The sequence below is a fragment of the Epinephelus moara genome, chromosome 1 (assembly GCF_006386435.1).
Source record: "Epinephelus moara isolate mb chromosome 1, YSFRI_EMoa_1.0, whole genome shotgun sequence".
In the NCBI taxonomy this organism is placed as follows: domain Eukaryota; kingdom Metazoa; phylum Chordata; class Actinopteri; order Perciformes; family Serranidae; genus Epinephelus; species Epinephelus moara.
In genome coordinates, this window is record NC_065506.1 from 3,000,692 (window position 1) to 3,023,229 (window position 22,538).

Genomic DNA, 22,538 nt, shown 5'->3' on the forward strand with positions numbered 1-22,538 from the left:
TTAAAAACTGCATTTTGTGTTTACTTGTGTTATCTTTGACTAATGTTTAAATTTGTTTGATGATCTGAAACATTTAAGTGCGGAAAACATGCAAAAAAAGTAAGAAATCAGGAAGGGGGCAAACACTTTTTCACACCACTGTATATATATATATATGTATATATACACATATGTATGCAGATCACATATATACATATATACATGGTTCTAACAGTGTGTGTGACTCATCATGCCAGCCTTCACTCTCAAATCCAGAAGTACAGTGAGAATGAAAATATGAAGTGAGAATGTGCTTCAAAGTTTTCTAATTTACACCAAACAATATCAAAGTCAAAGGGACGTCTTTTTATAACTACAGTGGCCTTGTATGTGTGGTGTGTTTATTAGTAAAGTGTGAAAGGTTGTTTCTAGAGCCATTATCTTAGGTTTCTCAGAGTTTCCTGTGTTTTTTGACTCCCAGTTTGCTTTTTTTTAATGTCCCAGTGTAATCTCTGTTTCTGAAAAGAGAGTACTTGCCAATGTTCCTCTTAGTATGGATATCCACCTAAAGACTTGCTAAAATACCCAGATTTGCTAAGCTCTGGCATTGATGAATCATTTATTAAATCTTCTGTTTATCTTATCTTTTTAAAATTTTCAATGAGAAAGTTATACAGGGAATGTCAATAGGCCATTCATTTTTAGATGTGCACATATGATGACAGGCCAAAATAAAGCTTGGTTGTATGTTCAGAAGTAGACTGTGTTTTTATAGTTTGACAGGGGCAAACAGTGAGGTGAGTCTTCTCTGGTGAAATCATTTAGCAGCGTCACTTCTGTACCAGGAGGTTGAACCTTGTTTAACTTTTGTGTATACCATATCAATAATTTCAGCTGAGAACACTGAATAACATGGTTGCAAACTTATCAGGGGTGAAAAAGGTTCAAAGGGCATGCCCCCCGAGGGAAAACTTTTGATTCTATTTCAGCATAAGGATATAGGGAAACACGCACCTTAGAATTAATGTTATTTTACTGCTACAATAGTAATGTAATGGGGACATCAGTTTAAGGCACTTAAAAAGAGCTGGTGCAAAACTGTATCAATTAATGTGGGTTTTGCTTTTTACAGCTATTGCAACTGCTGTTTGGTCAGTTAAAAGACATGGCTTAAATATGACATTTAGAAATTGATTTTACAACCCCTAACTCAACTAAAAACTATAATTTTCACAGCTGTATGCCTCTGCACAAGTTTCTCTTACAGTTTACATCCATGTCTGTGAAAACATGGAAGCATCACACACATTGTCCCCCAACAGCACAGAAGATCTATATAATCAACACAATTTAAAGGTGGGCACCCAAGATGAGTGTCACCAGTTAAGTATCTGACTAAATATTTCCCCCTCTGTTCCTGAGATATGACATTGAATAATGACCAGAAAAGTGTTTAAGGCAGAACATTATGATGTCACAGTGAAGTATACCTTTGACTCTTTAGATATAAAATGTCATTACTTCATTATTTTATCCTGTTAGACATTTGTGTTAGGTTTTGTCATAGTTGGCAGATGACTTCTTGAGTTATGGCCAAAAACATGTTTTGTGAGGTCACACTGACCTTGACCTTTGACCACAAAATTATAATCACTTAATTTTTTAGTCCAAGTCGACGTTTGTGTCAAGTTTAAGGAAAGTCCCTTTAAGTGTTCTTGAGATTATCGTGTTAACAAGAATGAGACAGATGCAAGGTCACAGTGACCTTGACCTTTGACAACCGAAATCTAATCAGTTCATTGTTGAGACCAAGTGAATGTTTGTACCAAATTTGAAGAAAGCCCCTCAAGGTATTCTTGAGATATCACATCCAAGAATGAGACAGATGAGGTCACCTAGACTTGACCTTTGACCTATGACCACCAAAAACTAATTAGTTCATCGTTGAGTCCAAGTGGACATTTGTGCCAAATTTGAAGAAAGTCCCTTGAGGTGTTCTTGAGAAATAGTGTTCACAAGGATTGGATGGATGAATGTACAGATGGACTGACGGACAACCCAAAAACATAATACCTCTGGCCATGGCTGTCGCCAGCACGTAAGTATAAAAAACTGTCAAAAGGTAATTTAAACTCAGCTTTGATCGTTTTCAGTCAGCTTGGCATTAGCCCCCTTCACAGGGACACAATTAGTCTACTAGTAACTAGCACAACACTGCTCATGATGTAGTAAATGGTTTGGGTAACTAGTTACTGTTAGTAGTTACTTCATTAAAAAGTAACTCAGTTAGTGACTCAGTTACTTAAACCAAAAAGTAATGCGTTACTGAGAAAAGTAACTTTTTAGTTATTTCCCCCCCGAAAAAAAACTCGACTTAGGACTCTCGTCTTGGCTCGCCATCACGCCATGACTTTGATGCACGCGCACTAGTGTCATCTATACTCTGAGTACGTCCTGGCTGTAGATGACTGAGTGGGGACGCTAGAGGGCGCTAGGTGCTTTTCCTTTTTGCAGTGTAGTTTTTCTAAGCCACAAAGAAGACAACGTTGCTAAGAAGGATCATGTTTTGGGAAACTCAGCCCTGCAGCCCAAAACATTTCCTACCTGTATTGGCTCGTAGCTACATTGCCTAAGCGACAGCCGATGGAGTTTAACCAAGGGACTGTTAGACTACAACTTGACAAAAAGGTATGGGAAACATGCAACTGTCTTCTACAATGGAGTCACTCGCTGTCAGGCAGCTAAACGTTTTACAACTACGGTACTTGGATACAAATATAGAAAATGAGCTAAAGAGAACATTTGAAGAGCTAACGTTACATGATGATGTCGAGTCTGTCGCCCACCGCAGACATTGTCTGTCCACAACAAAAGCTTCCTCGGGATAACAATGGATATAACGTCACTGGATATAACGTTACTGGGACTAAAAATCTACAGAAGCGCTACCGCTTAATGTAACGTTACAGCACTGTGGTGAGGCCAGCAGGTCGACAGTGACTTCAGAGATGGTGAGATACGTGTTTCATTAAGATGCTCTGGTAAGAATTGTTTATATACCTCTATCTGACTTGACTATCTTTTATTGCTTAGGGCTAAAATGTTGGCCAAAAATAACGGAGTAACGCACCGTTTGGTAACAGTAACTGAATACTGAATTTAAAAACTAATGCGTTAGAGTATTAGTAACTGCCAAAACTAACGGCGTTACTGTAACGCGTTACTGATCATGAGTAACTTAGGTCCATTCTAGCTTCATCTTCCCGTCTGTTTTTTGTTCTGCTTATTGACATATTGGGGTGGTGCTGTAGTGAATGAAATGACAGCTGCCATCCTGAGAGCTTCGCCTCATAATCTAATGAGAGCTCAAAAGGCTGCGCCTGCAGTTAGTTGGCATTTGGCTGAGGAGCTTGACTTTTGTTATAATTGTCTGCATAATGGTAAGGTTTAGGCGTGCCCCGATCAAGTTTTTTTGCCCCCATTCCCATCCAAGTCATTTAATATTGAGCATCTGCTGATAACAAGTCCTCATCCAACACTTACACTTTCCTACATAATGCAGCTGCCCAATGCACACATCAAGTACCCAACTATAAAATTATTTAAATAAATCCAATGCATATGCATTACAGTTGAATAGCTCTGCAATGCATCTTGAAGAAAAATGCCTGCATCCAGTTTGTAACTTACATGTTTGTTTGTTTGTTTTTTAACAAAATCAAGTAATGAATAACAAACCCTCCCTTTTATCTTTTGGCCTTGTGTTTGTTGCTTCAGTGCATTCACTGTTGGCCGACCTGAATGAACTGTATTCATTTGAGTAATTGTTTTAGCTGTGTGTACTTCCTTTGCACTGATTACATTAATAAATTACTCTACTCATTCTAAAAGCCTAACCAGGGACAGGGTGGCAAAGTAGCCATGGCTAGAAACCTCTGTGCATTGCATCTACAGTACTTAGTATTTTAAACATGAAGCCGTGTTTTATGCATTTGTCCTTTTCAAATAGACAAGTAAATACATAGAATGAAAATTAAAATTTAAAGGGCTGTTATTGCACTCACAGTGGTGTGGTGAGTGTGAGACACTGCTGACTGTCTCTCAGTGTCTCGCAGTGAAATGCGCCAGAGACGACAGCAAAACTCAAGAGACTCTCACACTGAGCTGAAACAAGTGCTCATAGCTTCATAAATAAATGACATAAATTAACAGTCTCATACATTGTTTTGCTATCATTTATGCTGTCATCATGGGCAGCTGTGGCTCCAGAGGTAGAGCAGGTCATCCAGCAATCGGAAGATCAGCGGTTCGATCTCCGGCTCCTCTAGTCTGCACATCTAAGTATCAAGATGGCAAGATACTGAACCCCAAATAGCTCCTGATGGCTGTTTCATCAGTGTATGACTGTGTTAAAAATTGAGTAGCAGGTGGCACCTTGTATGGTAGTGTTGTGAGATCTAGGCCTTAACACGGGCAGCATTTGTTGGGACTTGACCTTGTAACAGGCCTCCAATTAAAGTATCAAAATGGCTATTGGAAATAAAGAATTATGTTAAATAATGTGACTTAATTTACATTAAATCACCATTAAGCACCATTCCCAAAAAGGGGAAAAATGATATCCAGTTAATGATATCAGTCTCATAAAGTTCACTAAACTATCAATTTGGAATTCTGATTCATAGTAAAATTAATAACTATAACCAAAATTACCATATTAACAATAGAGTGTGAAGGAATTCGGTGTTCTTGGCATAGCAGAGGTTGACTATTCATTCACTGTTGTACAATATTAATCAGACAGCAGGTATGATTCCAAATGTATTTATTCCTAAAGAAAGCAAAGCAACAAAACACACAAATTCTAACTAACTAACTAACTAACTAACTAACTAACTAACTAACTAACTACATAAAAGCATGGGTGTGTATATGTATGTGTAGGTATGTGTGTGTATATGCAAGAGAGAGAGAGAGAGAGAGAGAGGAAAGGTGTGTGTGTGAAACAAAGGCTGTGTGGCCTACAAACAAAAAGGCTGACAACAGAGAACTACACGATGGCAGAATCAAAGATGGCTTCAGATCGGGGGAGGTTTTGCCTGACCGTGTGGTCAGTCGGGACAAAGACAAAGGAAAAAACGCAGGAACTTTGAGTTGCCAGAGGAAGGCTGCAAAAGGCTGTGTTTCCAGAAGCAGTCTTTGCTGTGTCCTTGTTCCGAAGGTGCAAATCCGAGGAGACCAGTCGCTCAGTGTCCTTGCAGAGTTAGACATGTGGGTGCTAACTCAATTTGGTTCTCCTTGTTTTTGGAAAGTTAGTTGCAAACCCTGTGTTTGGCACACTAACTTCCCTGGTCTTCAGGTTCTGTGTCTGCTGTGAGCATGCAGTGTGAAAGAACATTAGGCGTAGCAGGCCCTTCCGTGTGATGTCCTACCTCTATAGAATGAGCCCGTTAGCGGCTCAGGAAAAAAAAAGAGCGGATGGAAAGAAGAAACTTTTCCAGTCGTTTGCTTGGTGACATCACAGAGTCACATGTCACTGTGAAAGTACTGTCCAAACAAGTTTGAAGACTTGTATCTCATTTAGGTGTGACCATGAGGCACCCTGTGGAGATGAGTGCCATATGGCTGTCCTTTGTTTGAAGAACAAAGAACATGCGGTCTCAGCCACCATTCCAGATGGCAAGACCCAGAAGAAAAACCTTTATATGTCCAATTAAACCTGCACAAATGAGAAATCATTTGTGGTCCAGTGAATCCCAATAGTAGCCTCAGCCACCAGTGTATGAATGTGTGCGAATGGGTGAATGTGACTCATAGTGTAAAAACCACTTGGTTGGATGACTAGAAAGGCAAGTGGAATTTGAAATACTAAATAGTATGCTAGCTAATGTCAGACTCCATGGAAATAACATTAACACCAATTCTTACATCCAAATTGTGATTTGCTAAATCAAAACAACTCTACCATAGCAGGCTAATTCACAGTCCCAAGCTTCACACATCGTCATGAAAGCCAAACAGTTATCGTAACTCCACTGTAAGAGGTCAAAAACTGACCTCATTTAATTCCCTGTGATTCTGTCACCCCACCCTAATTTTGATGCAGGAATGGGCTTCTCTTCTTGACATTCTCATACACACACTGTGCCTGTGTAAGGAGGGGATCAGCCCCCCTCCCCATTTCTAAAGCTTGACAAACTTGAGACAACTTTGCCTTGTTTTTTGGTTTTTCATTCATGTGTGTACTAGTTTACACCTCAACTTTATATTTGATAACCCTCTTATTTTAATTCAGTTCAATTCAATTTTATTTCTAAAACCCAATATCACAAATCACAATCTGCCTCAGAGGGCTTTACAGCATACAACATCCCTCTGTCCTTTGGACCCTCACAGACCCCTTTAACATGGAAAAATATGGTAGAAACCTCAGGACCCAGCCAAAATTTGTATGTGGGATCCATGTGGGTCGTAAATGGACGTGAAAATGGGCCCTACGTGGGATTGTCCACAGGTTCCACATTGGATTGAATCCCATATAGGGCCCATTTTGTTAGCCCATTTACTACCTACATGGGCCCCACATACAAATGTTGGCTGGGGAGGAGCAACTGAGGAGGGATCCCTCTTCCAGGACGGACAGATGTGAGATAGATGTTGTACAGAACATATCAACATAATAGATTTGCAATTATCCATATGACAACATGATACATTAAGAGAGGGAGAGACAGAGAGAGAAACTGCGACAGAGAGAAACTGAGATGGAGAGAGAGACAGAGCCAGAGAGAGATGCAGGGCAGACATAATGACAATAGCAACAATAACAAAATCTTCTTTATCAGACATCTTTGTTTGCATTGGCTATACTTACTGTTTTACAATCATATGAATTCTGAATAAATAACTATATGTTTTGTTTTATAGGCCACTGGGCATAATGACTACTTTTACACTTAGGTATAATCTGATGCTAAGACTTTTGTTACTTTTTTAAGTATGATGTTGAATGATCTTTAATTCTTACTAGGGCTGTCCAGAGATTTAAAAAATTAACCTAATCTATTACATGCTCTGTGATTAATAATGTAAATTAATTGCATACATCATCTTTTGCTGTTAAAATATTTATAAAAAATCAATTAAATTGAATTTTGGCAGATGTGTTGTAGTAAAGCTGCTGGATTTTGGACACAATTGTCCCCCTGTATTAAGAAAGACCCCTGGACACCCCTGTTTTAAACACTGATTCGAAAGCTTATCAGCACTATCACTTTGTAACCCTGCTTTTTGAAAAACACTACATTAACTCTTACATACCTATGTACCTCCTTACAGGCTTTGCTGGTCATTTGTGTAGCAAAAAAAATTACTTTTGTTTAATTAATAATTTTTTCTCTTCTTCACATGTCTCTAGTTTTAACTCTGTGATCTCCACTGTTGTCATTTTCACCACTTACAAAAGTAAGCTTTAGATTCAGTTAACAGCTACAGTCCCTTACCTGTTGGAAACTTTCTCTTAGGTGACTTTGGTCCTCAGGATGGCAGAACTCCAGAATATCTTTCCCCAGCAAGTCCTACAGGACATGATAAGAGCCAGTTAACTGCAATTTATCCTCACTATTTGTTTAACCAAATATATACACGGCACCTATTTCAAACTGCATACTACATTGAACATCAGGAATGTAATGTCCACAGATTTGTTATAAACTGGTATTCAACAACCGGTCTTAAACTTTTTGAAGTGGGTCTGAATGAGGTACTTATCCATAGTAAGTGTATTAACTAAAGTGGATGTTGTTGGCTTGCTCCCAGTTAGGAGGAGCAGACAGGAGTACCACCACTAAGCTAAGCAATGTGCTGCTGTGGTAAGAGGTTAACAGCAAAGCATATTTTAAACACATAAATAATAAAAATTTGCTTAGCTGTACGCTATTTTTAAAATATTTTCTCCACTTCAGGGCCTGTGTGCACATAGTGTTTTTTTTTCGTTCTTCTAAGCACCAGTGTCTTTTCTTGGCTGTATTTTATAGTACAGGTTAGGAGTGACGGGAAATGGGTAGCGAGAGGGGAGATGACATACAACGAAGGGACACAGGTATGAACTGAACCCGACCTGTTGTGATAAGGACACAGTCATGGTACATGGGATGCCCACTCTACCAGGTGAGCTGTTGGGTGCCCCACCAGCATCTCTTCATAATAGTTCTCAATGAGGAGAGCAAACGCTGCCAACTTGAGAAAACGTGCAGCAACCAGCATCTTTTTTTCCACAGCTCCAGCTGTTTTGTGAGGCTGCTTTTAGCACTTCTAGTTGAAAATCTCAAAATTTTCTGATAGGCACCGGTGTCGTCAATGCCACTCTTTTAGCTACTGTCTATCTATAAATTTGTCAGTCAGAAGTTATCACAACAAAGACAGGTAAAGCCCATTTGTGGGAGAGAACTGGCTGGACACTGAATGTTGCTGGTGAGAGTTCTGCTTTTTTAGTGTAGTCAACCTTCTGTTAACATAGCTTTTCACCTAGCATTTTACCTAGCTAACATCAATATCAAGATACTGTTGTCACAGAAACAAAACCAACGTGTAGCGTAGGCTTGTCACGATACCAGAATTTCAGTAGTCGATACTAATACCAGTTAATTTCCACGATTCTCGATACTCATTCGATACCACGATAAAAATAAAAAAACAGAACTCATGTATTTCTAAATTCACTACTTTATTAAAACTGTTTCAGATTTTAACTTTAACTCCAAGGCCTCATTTATATGCATTCACACCAAAACCGAACAAACGCGTCGCGCAGCGGGCGCTTCTGTCCCGTCAAAATACAAACCACACCCGTCCAGTTGGTGGCGGTAGTGCACCGTGTTTGCAAATCTCCAATAAACCCCAAAGAAGAAGAAGTGAGTTTGGACCCAAAGCCCAGGGTGGACAGGTTTGCACGCTAGTGATTATTCCAATGCTTGAAGAATTAATATTTAGCACTACAAATGGGTAAGTACATGAAACATGTGCCTGTCAGGTCTCGCTTGGTCAAGGGGGAGATGTCTACGGTGGCAAGGAGAGGTCACAACACACGCAAACTTGTGTTTTTTGTTGAATATGTTCGCTCGCAAAAAATCGGCGTCTCTTCTACTTTAGAGCTTGCTCGCGAAAGCAGCACGACTCAAGCAGCCCGTAGAATGGATGTGGTGTGAATGCTCTAACCTGTTAACATGCTCGCCGAAATGAAAAAACGCGAGTAAACAGCAACTGTTCGCAAGTGCTACGCGAACACATTGCTTGTGGTTTAAATGAGACCCTCTCCACACACGACTCCTACTACCTGGCTTTTCGTCAAGCCCAGGTGTTGTGGCTTCAGCAGCATATGTAAAAGCCATTGTTTCCAGCAAAGATGACAGAGAACAGGCGTTCTTCTTCGACGCTCGTCCTTGGCACCGACTGACGCGCATATACTGCCACCGTCAGTTCAGACAGGAATCCACATGGCCCACTGAGGGCAAAGTTGTATCCGGTACTTGCGGTACAGAAAAAAAAACAGGTACCGACGTATTTTTTGCGTGTTGGCATCGACTTGGTACCGAAGTATCGGTTCTCATGACAACCCTAGTGTAGCGTGTTATAAAGCACTGGGATGAAGTGATTAATCACCCTGCCACCACTTTTCTGCCAAAGAAAAATGCTAAGTAGACACGCCCTTATCTTGAGGTCAGACAGCCCTTTCTGATGGGAAATCGAAGTGAAAGTGAAGCTTATTTATGTTCTCTTTAAAGCTACCAGACTCCTTTAACAAAAACAGTAATTTTACCCTACAGAACACGAGTTTGTTTGTGTTATTGTGCAACTTTGGTGAATCCAAACAAACCCTTCAAAACACGGAAGTACTGTCCAATGGCAAAGGAAAGCAATGAAAATATTCCTAATAAAGCCAACGCTTAAACTGATATTGATTTTTTAAAGTGTTTAAAATAAGCTTTGCTGCTGTCCCAGTCCGTGGCAGTACATTGTTTAGCTTCTGTGGCAGTACTCCTCCAAAGTGGGGACATGCCAACCAAAATCTGCTGCAGGCTATACACTGACTATGGATAAGTACATCATATAACCACACTTCAAATACTCTGAACTATCCCTCTAATGAGGGTGTAAGATCATTATTTAAATAAAGGCTGGTACATTTAGAGTACATTCTGAATAACCTTTGAGCCACAGGTATAACTGGAGTAACAACATAATGTTGATAAAAGATGATGCTGCATCGTTTTCTAGACATGAGTTATGAGAGTCATTTTGCGGTAAAATAACCGCAGTTTTAACTCACAAGTTCTTTATCTTCCTCTGATTTTGACACAAAATGAATCATGACATTCATCAAGACATTAAATGAAAGTTAGTTGAGGTGAGGGAAGAAAGTGATTCAAACACTGAGTGAAAGCATTTTCTTGAAGCTGAAAATTAACTGCATATGTTATAGGGCTGGTGACAATAAATGCCAGATATTTCAGTTGAGAAGTAAGGTAAATGTGGTGCAGTAAAGTCTTCAGGACTTTAACAGTTCCTCCTTACAGAATGCATTTGTTATGTATGAAAAAGTTCTTCTCAGTGGTTTCTCGTTGAGTCAACCAAGTCAAAAGCTGACTGGCCATAGGAATGTGTTTCATATACCAGTGCAGGCACCAAATGTATCTCATCCTGGTTGCTCAGCAATACAATAACAGATAATGCAGACTACTGCTAATGCTGCATTCCCACGGACTTCCACAGACAGTAGATGGCAGATTAATAGCACTTTCTCGATAGCACAGGAAAAACCAATTAACAGTCCACAGAATAGCAGAACGGCAAACAAAAACAAAAAACATGCATATCAATATGTTGCTATGGTGATGCCCTGTTGTGTGGAAGGGGGCATGGTTAGCAGTTGGCTGCAGGAGAGAGATGTATGTGGGGATGGCTTAGGAGAGTAATGGCAGGTGAGTTGATTGGGACAGCTGCTGCTGATTAATCTGACTGCTCTTACTCCCGTTTTTTTGCTGGTCCTGGAAACGTCTGCTTTCTACAGGAAGGAAACCTCTGCCTGTGTGCTGGTTCAGTTGAAAACGTAGCCTACTGAAGAGCATGTGCCGCGGGAGCCGGGCAGCTGCAGGCACATGTGATTCATTATTTAATTTAATGATTGTTGTTCGTAGCAGACAGCTTGAATAAAGGACTGTAAACCTATAGGGGGATCTGTGCGTCTATGCTGGGGAACTCACGAACGTAGGGCTACATATTGTTTACAAAGTATGGAATAAAATACATTAAATAAAATGATTGTGTGTCTATAGTGTGCTGCAGGAGTGAGTCTTAGCAGTTAGCATTTTTGCACTCCCAGTTCACTTGTCTCAGTGTCAGTGGGTTTTTGGTAAGTTGGTTTTGATGCCTAAAATAAGGTCTGTTGTTAAAACAAGCATAAGAGATTCTCACATTTTGTTATACAATGTGAAATTTGAAGCTTTTTTATGTCTTTAAAAAAGCAGTTGCTAACAAGTGGCTAAATGACACTACGGAGCATCAACACACAAAACATGTCTTTACAGCCTAGTTGTGGTGGTGATGTGGAAGTCATGTGATTGTGGTGTAGCCTGTTTATAGATTAACATTAGTTTTTTACTTCTGGTGATTGCATTCATGTTTTAAAAGTGATGTTTATTTGTGAAGATTATCTTGCTGAACAAACATTAACTTATGTTGTCTTCAAGCTTATTTTCTGTTATACTTCAAAGTCCAATGAAAAAATCTCATTAGCTTTTTGTCGAGAGAACCAGGGTGATGTTAACTTTCAGGTTGACCTACAAAAAAATGTCATTCCTGCACTACTCTATTATTTATGTATTACTCTGGTGATGCATGCAGTTATAAAACGCAGCTTGTTGTTGTCCAGATTGCCCATGTTTTCTCATTGCGCGAGGTGCATAACATGCGGTTGTAAATTCCTTCACAGAGGAAGGCAAATAGTTGAAATATTTTAAATCTGGACATTAATGCCATCTACTGTTACCATTGCTGGTATTCTCTGCTGGCCTAACCTTATTTTATTGTCTGCTCTCTTCTGCTACAATGATATCCGGTTTGCTGTCTACCGTCTGCCTGAATCCATGTGAATGCAGCATAAGTCATGGAATTTGCCTCTCAGGCAGAACATGAGGAGTTCATCTGAGACCATATCGTGACTAGAGTATTGCAACAGAGCCTTAGTGAATTATTCCAAGGTAAGTGGTCAACATGATTGAAAACAAGTGCTTGTAATTCAGATATGAAGCCTTTAACAAGGGGCAGGTGGTCAGCCACGTTTCTCAGATTTTTTTTTAATTCTTTTTGTCTGAGAAGCAAAATATTTTGAAACAAGTCTTATCACTCATTTCGTCATGACAGGATTAGTTTAATTATCAAACTGTAAATACTAAAATAAAATCTTGTATGGAGAAAATGGCACACCATAATGGTAAGAGCAAATGAAGGTTGTTACCTGTACTCTGATAGCTCACATGGTTAAAGAAAATGGCCACTTTAGAATGAAAATACAGACGGTACTTACTGACCCTCATGCCGACAAGAAGTACAGTGTAGTTTTTTAATCCACAAAACTCGTTCGGGGTATCGGGACTCGAGAACTAGCACCACCACTAGCCATCGGCTAGTTTTGTGCGAGTTGCCATGTAAACACTGACCACGGTGAGAAATGATGCTATAAAAGTGGAGTAAATTACATCTTTTCAAGTCAATTTTGCATGCCGCGGCTTCAGGGCACTTGGATTACGACGGATGAGCTGTTCTGACGTTTTTGAAATGCATTAGCGGAGTTTTATTACATTTTCAAAATGTGGGTTCCATGCACTTCAAGTGTAGCTGTTATTCCGGCTAGCTGTTATCCTCCGATACCCCGAACGAGTTTTGTGGATTAAAAAACTACACTGGACTTCTTGTTGGCATGAGGGGCAGTAAGTACTGTCTGTATTTTCATTCTAAAGTGGCCATTTCCTTTAACTCAATTCCATCATTTCAACCATTTGAGTTGTGTCCTACTCACCCCTCTGCTGCAGTTTTTCTTTTCATTCACAAGTGAATTCTTAATGATTCTGCTTTATTGTTCTTTCAATTGCTGCTATGTCACTGCTTAAATCCATACTCATCCATACTAATGTGAAGCATTACAAGCCAACCAGGGAGGGAAATTAATTTGCCTTTGAGCAACTGGAAGGTTTGTAATGTGAAACCATTGTGCAGGAGGTACTGAGTATCACTGGTGATAGCAGCAGTCTAAAAAGAGTTGGAATAAGTTAGTAAATGAAAATTGTATTGCTCTTCAAATAAGAGAAAGTTACAGCTGCAGAGCACTTAGTATGACATAACTCTCTTCTTGTACAGACTGTTACTGAATCAGTGATGTGAAAATGTGCATTGTATGCAATTTATCAGACGACAGAAAATTCAAACAGGAGCAGATCAGAAAACAGGCAGGCTTCTTACTTACCCCCGAAAAGTATGGAAATTTATAATATACTCTAATGCAAGCCTGTGTCAAATGAAGGCCTAGTTTTCTCTGTAGCTGAAGTAAATTTATGATATACCACTTTAACAAGGAAAAGACTTGATTAAAAGCTCATGAAAGGTCAGTGTTGGCAAAATTATATGAACTGCAAGGACAAAGCCAATTTCCCTTACATGAAACTGAAAACAGATAACACTCGTATCTCTATTACACACTTTCATGACATAAACAGTACAGAGTCCCTTTAATCCTCTAAGCTAACCTGAGGCTGATAACCAATGACGTTGATGCAGCGCGGGTCGACAAAAGTGATGACACCATCCGAGTTGTGACGTGACAGAAACTCTGTGGGCACAGACAGGCCATTCATATCCATGGAGACTGGAGAGCTGGTCACCTGAGGAAGGGCACACACAGAGTAAAGATACATAATTCAGGCATAGAGATGAAGATATGTAGGAAAGGAAGTGGAGTGTTGGAGCACAAGTACAACCACACCAGTATTTTACACAATAAGTTACTGTTGGCTCTGTTTTTCACTGACATCACAAATATCTACACTCAATCCCAGACTCCATAACAACACAGTCTGAAATGAGTGCCTCTATTTGGGTAGCCACTGTCAATAGTAGCACAGTGCCAACTCACTGAAGCTGCAAGCTGTTTTAGTGGACTGTGACAGACAACAAGATTAAGAACAAAACATCTGTGACTGATTAATAGTGAAAACCACAGCATTTATGCTACATATTTGGTGCTGTGGCTCACTTATTAACACTGCTTACCCATCAAGTATGAGAGAGAAAAATGAAATAAACAAAAAAATGTACTGATAAAACTAAACAAGAATATGAAAATAGGATGTAAAGAAATCTGTCAATTCATGAGTAAATGAAGTGACAGTAATCCTTTAAGTGAGTAAGTAATAATCCCCAATCAACATATGAAACACGGTTCTTTTTCCTGAAGATAAAGTTGAATCCAAATATTTGAGTAGCAGAGGGACGAGCTTGAATTCATGTCAATTATGATTATTCCAACAAGTGACGAGATTCAAAAGCAAAATTCATTAAATTAAAAAAATCTAATTTAATCAAAACATCCACAGAGACCCCTCAAACCACTCTCACCACAAATCCATTTCTCCACTTGACTTTTGTATTCAGACACTCGGCTATTTATGTCCCACCTTGAACAGGGTTCCCTCACATTTTCAGGGTCTGAGCACCTAACAGTATGAAGACCTTATTGAAACTGAAGAAATTATTATTTTTCTCTCAAATTAATCACATTTTCGAGGAGCTGGGGTGCTTGAAAACTCACAAAACCTTGCACACCCACCAGAACTGGTGAAAAATTTGATAGTTTATGGATGTTGTCCTTGGGTGTAAAAAATTGGCTCAGTAGCGCCCCCTACAAAACTTTAACGAAGTAGCCCCCACAGTATGATTCATCTACATGTACGAAATTTGGTGTGACCATATATCATGTGTGAACGTACACATAAGTCTCTTGGAGCCATACCCTAAACCCAACGGGCAGTCAGCTATCTTAAATTTACTGTACAATTTCTCTGCATTTTTTTCCATTTACAGAGGTCATACTTTAACTCCTTCTAGAGATTTGATCCGTTTGATTTAAAATGTTGACTATACCATCTAAAGACCTTCAACATGAAAAGTAGTTAAAAGCTTGATTTTTCATCAAACTGTGTGACTGGGGCGATGGATCAAATTTCCATGTTTCGCCACCAAACAGGAAGTGATTTGTAACTCCACTGTCCACAGTCTAATCTGCTCCAAACTTCATGTTTGATGACACTCCTGCCCTGAACACATATACATGCCAATAGTTAGTTATAGTTATAGTGCCCCCTACTGGAAACAGGAAATGACATGTTATACTTTAATGTACTCCTCCTAGCAAGTTGACCAAATCCACCTCAAATTTGTCTTAAAAAGCCTCAAGACCTCAATGATGTTTTCTTGTGAAAATTGAGTTTTTGTCAAACGCTGTTGCAGTCATTTTGCACATTTTCCCAAATAACATGAAGTTGTCATTACCTTAACATATACTGTCCAGTCATCCCAAAATATTTGTCATACTTGATAAAAGTCTCCACCTAACAACATCTAGGTGCTGAAATGGATTTATTGTTATGGCGCCACCTACTGGCAACTGGAAGTAAGCCTGCCTGACAATAATCATTAGATTTCATGTAGATCTTCTATAGCTAATATACAGCAGCATGACATGGGATAAGTGTGTGCTCCAGCGTAACATAGTGGACACAGAAAGTGCTACAAAACGTGCAATAGGTCATTTCAGCACCCTCACTCTGTGCCATAAATACAGTCTCACTCCTAAATGTAGATTTGACTTTCACTGAAACAAACAGGCGCATCAGCTGGTTTCCCACCAGTGCCCCCTATATGCGCAAAGGTGTGAGGGCCTGTTCATTGCTGCTTGCAGCTGTAATGAATTTTCAAAACTTTTCCATAATATTGTTCCCCATTTCCATGACTTTATTTAGGTCATTTTATATGGGTAGGCCTCAATAGCAATACAACCATACATTATTGAACACACACTTCCCAGGCATTTGCAGATCAGTAAACTGTTAGCACTTGGCAACTTCACTTGCTAGTTAGTCAATCCTGCTACCAACTAGCTGCATATGCCAATAGACCAGACCAGCACATACGGGTACTTCGCAAAACATCAAGGCCAAACAACCTTAAACATAAAAAGTTTATATAGTGTTAATACAATTTGTGTTTGTATTATAACTTTGACAAGTTTGCATGCATTTATTTCTTGTTTAACAAATGTTTGTTTAATAAACAGGTCTCAATTGTTTAGCAATTGTGTACATGATACTGTAATAAATTAAGGTTGAACTTTGTCATGTCCGTTCAGTCTCCCCCTATTCAAGTGGATGAGTGACCTAACACAATGGGCAGATTTGCTTATCCAGACATCTATACCTGATGACCAGAAATCATTAGGCTAAGTGTTGTTTGTCAATAACCAACCTATTATTAACCAACTGTTTGATCTACAGGTTAAGATTTCGATAGAGACAACAGGCTGATGAAGCTATACTGTATGACTGTAACGTTATCGCAGCAGCCTCCCACTCAAGCTATCTTTCAGTACTAACTGTCAGTAGTATCATTTAGCCATTTCAAGGTTCAAGTTTATTTATTGTCAAATGAACAACACTTACAAGAGCAGTCATTACCATTGAAAAGCTTGGCTCACAGACTCCCTCCAACAATGCAATTTAAGTAATTATAAATACTACTACTATTACTACTACTACTACTAATAACAATAATAATAATATAAAATCACACAAGTAGAAATAAAAAGAGAAACTAAATATAAGACCACAAGGATATATAGTAGTGCAAGCGGTCCGAGGAGCTCAAAGAGGATTTCACCCGCCTTGTTGACACTCTGCTGGACACCGGAAAGCAGCTGATTATTTGTGGCCCGCTGCCCTCTCTGTGTTTCGGCGATCTTTTTTTTTTTTTTTTCTTTTTTTCTTTTTTTTTCTTTTTTGTTTCGGTGATCTTAAATTCAGTCGTCTCCGTCAACTCCATACCTGGCTGAAGGGCTTCTGTATGCATAAAGGCATCCCCTTTGTGGACAACTTTGCTGCATTTTTAAACAGACCTCGATTTTTTAAAAGAGATGGCTTACACAATTACTACATCCCATGCAATTCGGTTTCCGTGCAAATAATTCTACTGAAATGGCCTGCTGTTACTTCCTTGAGGTCATCAGGGATAGGCTTGACAAAGGTGGGGTAGTAGGAGCTGTCTTTCTGGACCTACGTAAGGCTTTTGACACTGTGAGTCATTCTGTTCTCCTCTCCAAACTAACCAAATTCAAGCTCTCAGATAACATACTTAAATGGCTGCAATCTTACCTGGCGGATCGCTCTCAGTGTGTTAAAATCAAAAACAAATGATCAGACATCCAACCATGTAGTATGGGGGTGCTTCAAGGATCGATTCTCGGCCCTCTTTTATTCTCTATTTACATCAATGACCTCCTCACAGTCTGTGACAAAGTAGAAACAATAATGTACGCAGATGACACAGTCTTACTTACCCATGGAAAAAATCATGCTGAAGTTGCTGCCAAATTATCTGAGGCTATAGACAGAGTAGCGGAATGGCTTGATCAATCTTGCCTTACGTTGAATACAGATAAGACAGTGATCATGTATTTTAATAAACAAATTAAGAAAAGTGTGTATCCCAATGTATTTGTGAGAGGACAAATGATAAAAAATGCTGATGAAGTTAAATACCTAGGAGTTACTCTTGACTCAAATCTGAGCTTTAAACGACACATTAAAAAAATGGCTCATGTTTTGAAACTTAACATCCTCAATTTCCATCACATTAGGAGCTCTCTAACAACTGAAGCTGCCAAAATGTACCTGAATGCGATGATCCTTCCTTACATGAGTTATTGTCTGCCATGCTGGACGCAGGCCAACCAAACCACATTAAAGCCGATCAAATCCCTGTATGGACAGGCCCTAAAAATACTGGATAGGAAACCGAGAGAGTACCACCACTGCAACATTCTTTCCAAATACAACCTATTAAGTTTTGATAATCTAATTACCTCCTCATATATTCGTTTAATTCATAAAATAATTCACAATGTTGCCCCCCCTCCACTGAAAAAATATGTGATAGCCTGTTCTGAGCAGAGAACAAGGGCATTAAGATCTGCATCGAGAGGGGACTGCAAGGTTCCACAAAGAAACTCTGCTTTTGGTCAATCCTCCTTTTCTGTCAAGGCCATCAGAGAATGGAATAGGCTTCCCAGTGACATGAAAATTAATGTAAATCATAAAAGCTTCTGCCTTGTCACAAAAAAATGGCTCCTAAGTAATCAGTGTTTCCAACACTAGGTGGTGCTGTCTGATTTCCTGCCAGTGTTGTTTGTTTTTTGTTCTTTCGCTCTGTATACATTTAGAATGTTACTACTGTTCACTGTTACCTCGGTCCTGCTTTACTACAACTCTTCTGTAACTCTTAATTACCATTGCTGGTATTTGATTCTTCTCTGCAACTCCGAACTACCATAGTTGGTACTTAAAATGAAACTGTAAGATGTCAATATTGTCTCTTCACTGTAAACTTAATTTTTATTTATATTTATAATAGGCTAAACAGCACTTTATATAAGCACAATAGGTGCATTTTACCTCATTGTAAACTTAATACTTTTCATCAGCACTATACTTTACTGTTTAAAAAATAAGAAATATCATAGGCATTGCATTGGCACTTTATGTAGGCAACATTGAATATTTATAATAGGCTAAACAGCACTTTATATGGGCACACTAGGTGCATTTTGCCCTGCACCTTACATTAGGAACAATTCTTTAGACTGTGTACGTATGTATGTATGTATGACACTGTGTGGTATGCTGTGCATATTGTGTGGTATCATATGCCGTATAGCATTATGTGCCATGCAGCGTGCGGGGCATACATGTGCATGTCACGTGAGACTCCTATATATGTATATGATGTGTCTGTATCTGATGTTGTGTGCTCCTTTTGTGTTAATTGTGGATTGTGTATTTTGTTGTGTTTCATGTTTTATGTTAGAGGACTACAGATGGAAATTAGCCTTTAGCTAAATCTGGTGCAAACATCTCTTTGTTTTGTAAACAACTAATGTACGTGCAACGCTGTCCTTTTTATAAACTAAATAAACTAAACTAAACTACACCCAAACCTAGAAGGCTCACACCTCCTAGCTTCCAACATTGAACTGACCCTCCACTCATGCACCGCCTGACTCGCTGTAACCCCGTGTAGCTCCCCCTACCTGTGCAGCAGTTTCACTACACCCAAGACCATCCCTGTAAGAGTAACAAATAGACCACACAGATCATTCGCTCTATCTACTAATTATAGAAACTCACTCAACTTAATTCCAATTAGACTTTCTTCTCGCTTTATAACTTACCTATCAGCCATTGCCCCTCCAGTCCCTAGCTCTGCTGAGTCATTAGATCCACCTCAGCTTGGTGAACTCAGGTCAATACATGAATTACGATCTTGTAACGGGCTAAAGTTTCTGCATCTAAATATAAGGAGTTTGCTGCCGAAACTTGATTTTATTAATGTGTTGACTACTGAATCAAACCTTGACATTTTAGTCATCACAGAGTCTTGGCTCTCTGGAAAAGTGTTAGATTCAGATGTAGCCATTAAGGGTTTCAATCTGTTTAGAGCAGATAGGCATTCTAGAGGGGGTGGGGTCATAATTTACATCAAAGAACATCTGGCAGCATGCGTAATTTCTTCAGCCTCTGTGCCCAAATGTTGTGAATGTATTATTCTGGATGTCAGTGTTGGGGGCGATACTCACATCACAATTAGTGGGATTTATCGCCCACCCTCTGCCCCTAATTTGGCCTTAGATGAACTGGGAAAATTACTCTCAGCCTATACCTCTTCAGAGTTAGTTGTTCTGGGTGATCTGAATTTAGATTGGTTATCTCCCTGCTCATCTAAGCTAAAAGAGTTATGCCTCGAATTAAATCTGTCCCAACTGATCTCTTTCCCCACTAGGCCAAATACTAAGGATAACTCTAAAGCCACTTTGACTGATCTTATTTTGACTAACAGGCCACAGAAATACCCATGCAGCGGCGTTCTCGCCCAGGATATCAGCGACCACTGCCCTATTGCCTGTGTTAGGATGATCAAAGTTCAGATATCCAGGGGACGCATCATCAGGAAGCGCAATTTTAAAAACTTTAATGAGCAGGCGTTTATAAATGATCTGTCTCATGTGGACCTAAAAAGGGTTGACTTAATTCCTGACTCTGAGCTGGCTTTTGAGTATTTTTCGAGTGTTTTTAGCTCTCTTACAGAAAAACATGCCCCCTATAAGAATTTCTGTATTAAAAATCGTTCTAATCCCTGGTTCTCTGCTGACCTATCTGAAGCTCTCCGCTTCAGAGATCTGGCCTGGTCAAAGGCTAGACTCTCTAACAGCCCATCTGATTGGTTGCTCTTCAGAAAATTGCGTAACAAATGCATTAGCTCAATTAGGAGGGCTAGGTCCACCTTCTACTTATCCTCTCTTGCTACCAGCCAAGGCGATGCTGCCAAATTCTGGAAGACCATAAAATCTCTAAAATCTACACCTAGCTCCTCTCTCCCCTCACAAATAATTAGTGGTAATACCTGCATTCCAAATAAATCAGACATCGCACATGTCTGATTTATTTGGAATGCAGGTATTACCACTAGATCCAGATCCAGTAACCGTAAATGCATCCAATCCACCAGCAGTCTTTACGCTGAGACCTGTAAGCCATGCTGAGGTAATGAAAGCACTTACTCACCTTGACCCCAAGAAATCTAAAGGTGAAGATGACCTTGACCCATATCTCCTGCACCTGAGTGCCCGCTTAATTGCTGCACCTCTTACGCACATCTTTAATCTAACATTTTTATCTGGTAAAATCCCCCCTGTGTGGAAAGCCGCACAGGTTGTTCCATTATTCAAAGGCGGTAATGCTAATACTTTAGATAATTATCGCCCAATATCAAAGCTTTGCTGCTTGGTCAAAGTTCTAGAATCCCTTGTAAATTTTCAACTGCGGGCTTTCTTGGAATCAAACAGCATCCTTCAACCACAACAGTCAGGTTTCAGACCAGGTCACAGCACTACCACAACTACAGCACTTGTCATTAATAACATCATAAATGGCATGGACTCTCACCAGCACTGTGCAGCTCTCTTTATTGACTTGTCAAAAGCCTTTGACACTGTAGACCATAACATCCTGTTAAACAAACTCTCGTCCATCGGCCTTGATAGCCTCTCTCTCAATTGGGTTCTCCAACTATCTCACCGGGAGAACACAAGCAGTTTCTGCAGATGGAGCTAGATCCAACTCTCTTGTATTGCACAAGGGTGTTCCACAAGGATTTATTCTTGGCCCTCTTCTATTTTCTCTCTATGTCAATAATATTGTTCCCCCCTCCCCAACCTGCAATGTCCACTATTATGCAGATGATACTATCTTATACAGCATTGCCCCCACTCTTAAATCAGCTGTTGATAACTTACAATCTGCCTTCAACCATTTCCAATTGTCTCTTATAGCACATAAACTTGTATTGAACTCTGGCAAAACTAAATGTATGTTGTTCACAAGGTCCAACGAAAATAAATCCACACATTACATGGTCAACTCATTGAAACTGTCAACACTTACAAATACTTGGGCATTTGGCTGGACTCCAAGCTTTCCTTTCGTAATCACGTGGATCTCCTTATCAAGAAACTCAGGTCTAGAATTGGTTTTTCATATAGAAATAGGTATTGTCTGTCATCACATAGTAAGAAGATTATTGCACATGCCTCTGTAATGTCTGTTCTTGATTTCAGTGATGTAATATATATGCATGCTTCAGCCTCAACTCTGAAACCCCTAGATGCTATTTTTCATAGTGTCCTGCGCTTTATCACCGGGGACCCATATTCAACACATCACTGCACTTTTTATAGCAAGGTGGGCTGGCCATCTCTCACCACCCGCAGAGAACAGCACTGTTTACTATACTACTATCTATAAAGCACTACTTGGAATGCTCCCTCCGTATTTAACTTCACTTTTAAATTTCCGTTCTACAGGTCTCCATACCCGCGCTCAGTCCCATATCAGACTCCACCTCCCTTACACAAATACAGAATTAGGAAAAACTGCCTTCTCCTTCTATGCCCCATACCGATGGAACAAATTACAGGACTCATTGAAAGCTGATAGATTCATCTCACTTGAGGCTTTCAAAACTCTACTTCACACCACAGTACTGGGTGCACAGACTTGTTCTTGCTTCATTTAGTCTGTTTACTATTATGTCTTAATTTTTTATTACCTTGTCTTCACCTGTGCTCGGACCAATCCTATTTACTCTATATATGCTTCCTTTAGGTAACATCATTAGAAATCACT

General features: G+C 39.5%; 1 protein-coding gene across 2 annotated transcripts in view; it reads right to left on the bottom strand.

Moving 5' to 3' along the window:
• Window positions 1–22,538, bottom strand: part of arnt2 (aryl-hydrocarbon receptor nuclear translocator 2) — a 150,489-nt gene that overhangs the window by 38,612 nt on the left and 89,339 nt on the right. For both annotated transcript variants that reach the window (XM_050041162.1, XM_050041172.1), the window contains 2 exons: window positions 13,779–13,913; window positions 7,482–7,556 (listed from right to left, as the gene is read on the bottom strand). In XM_050041162.1, the coding sequence (XP_049897119.1) occupies window positions 7,482–7,556; window positions 13,779–13,913 (210 nt within the window). The remainder of the gene's footprint in view (window positions 1–7,481; window positions 7,557–13,778; window positions 13,914–22,538) is intronic.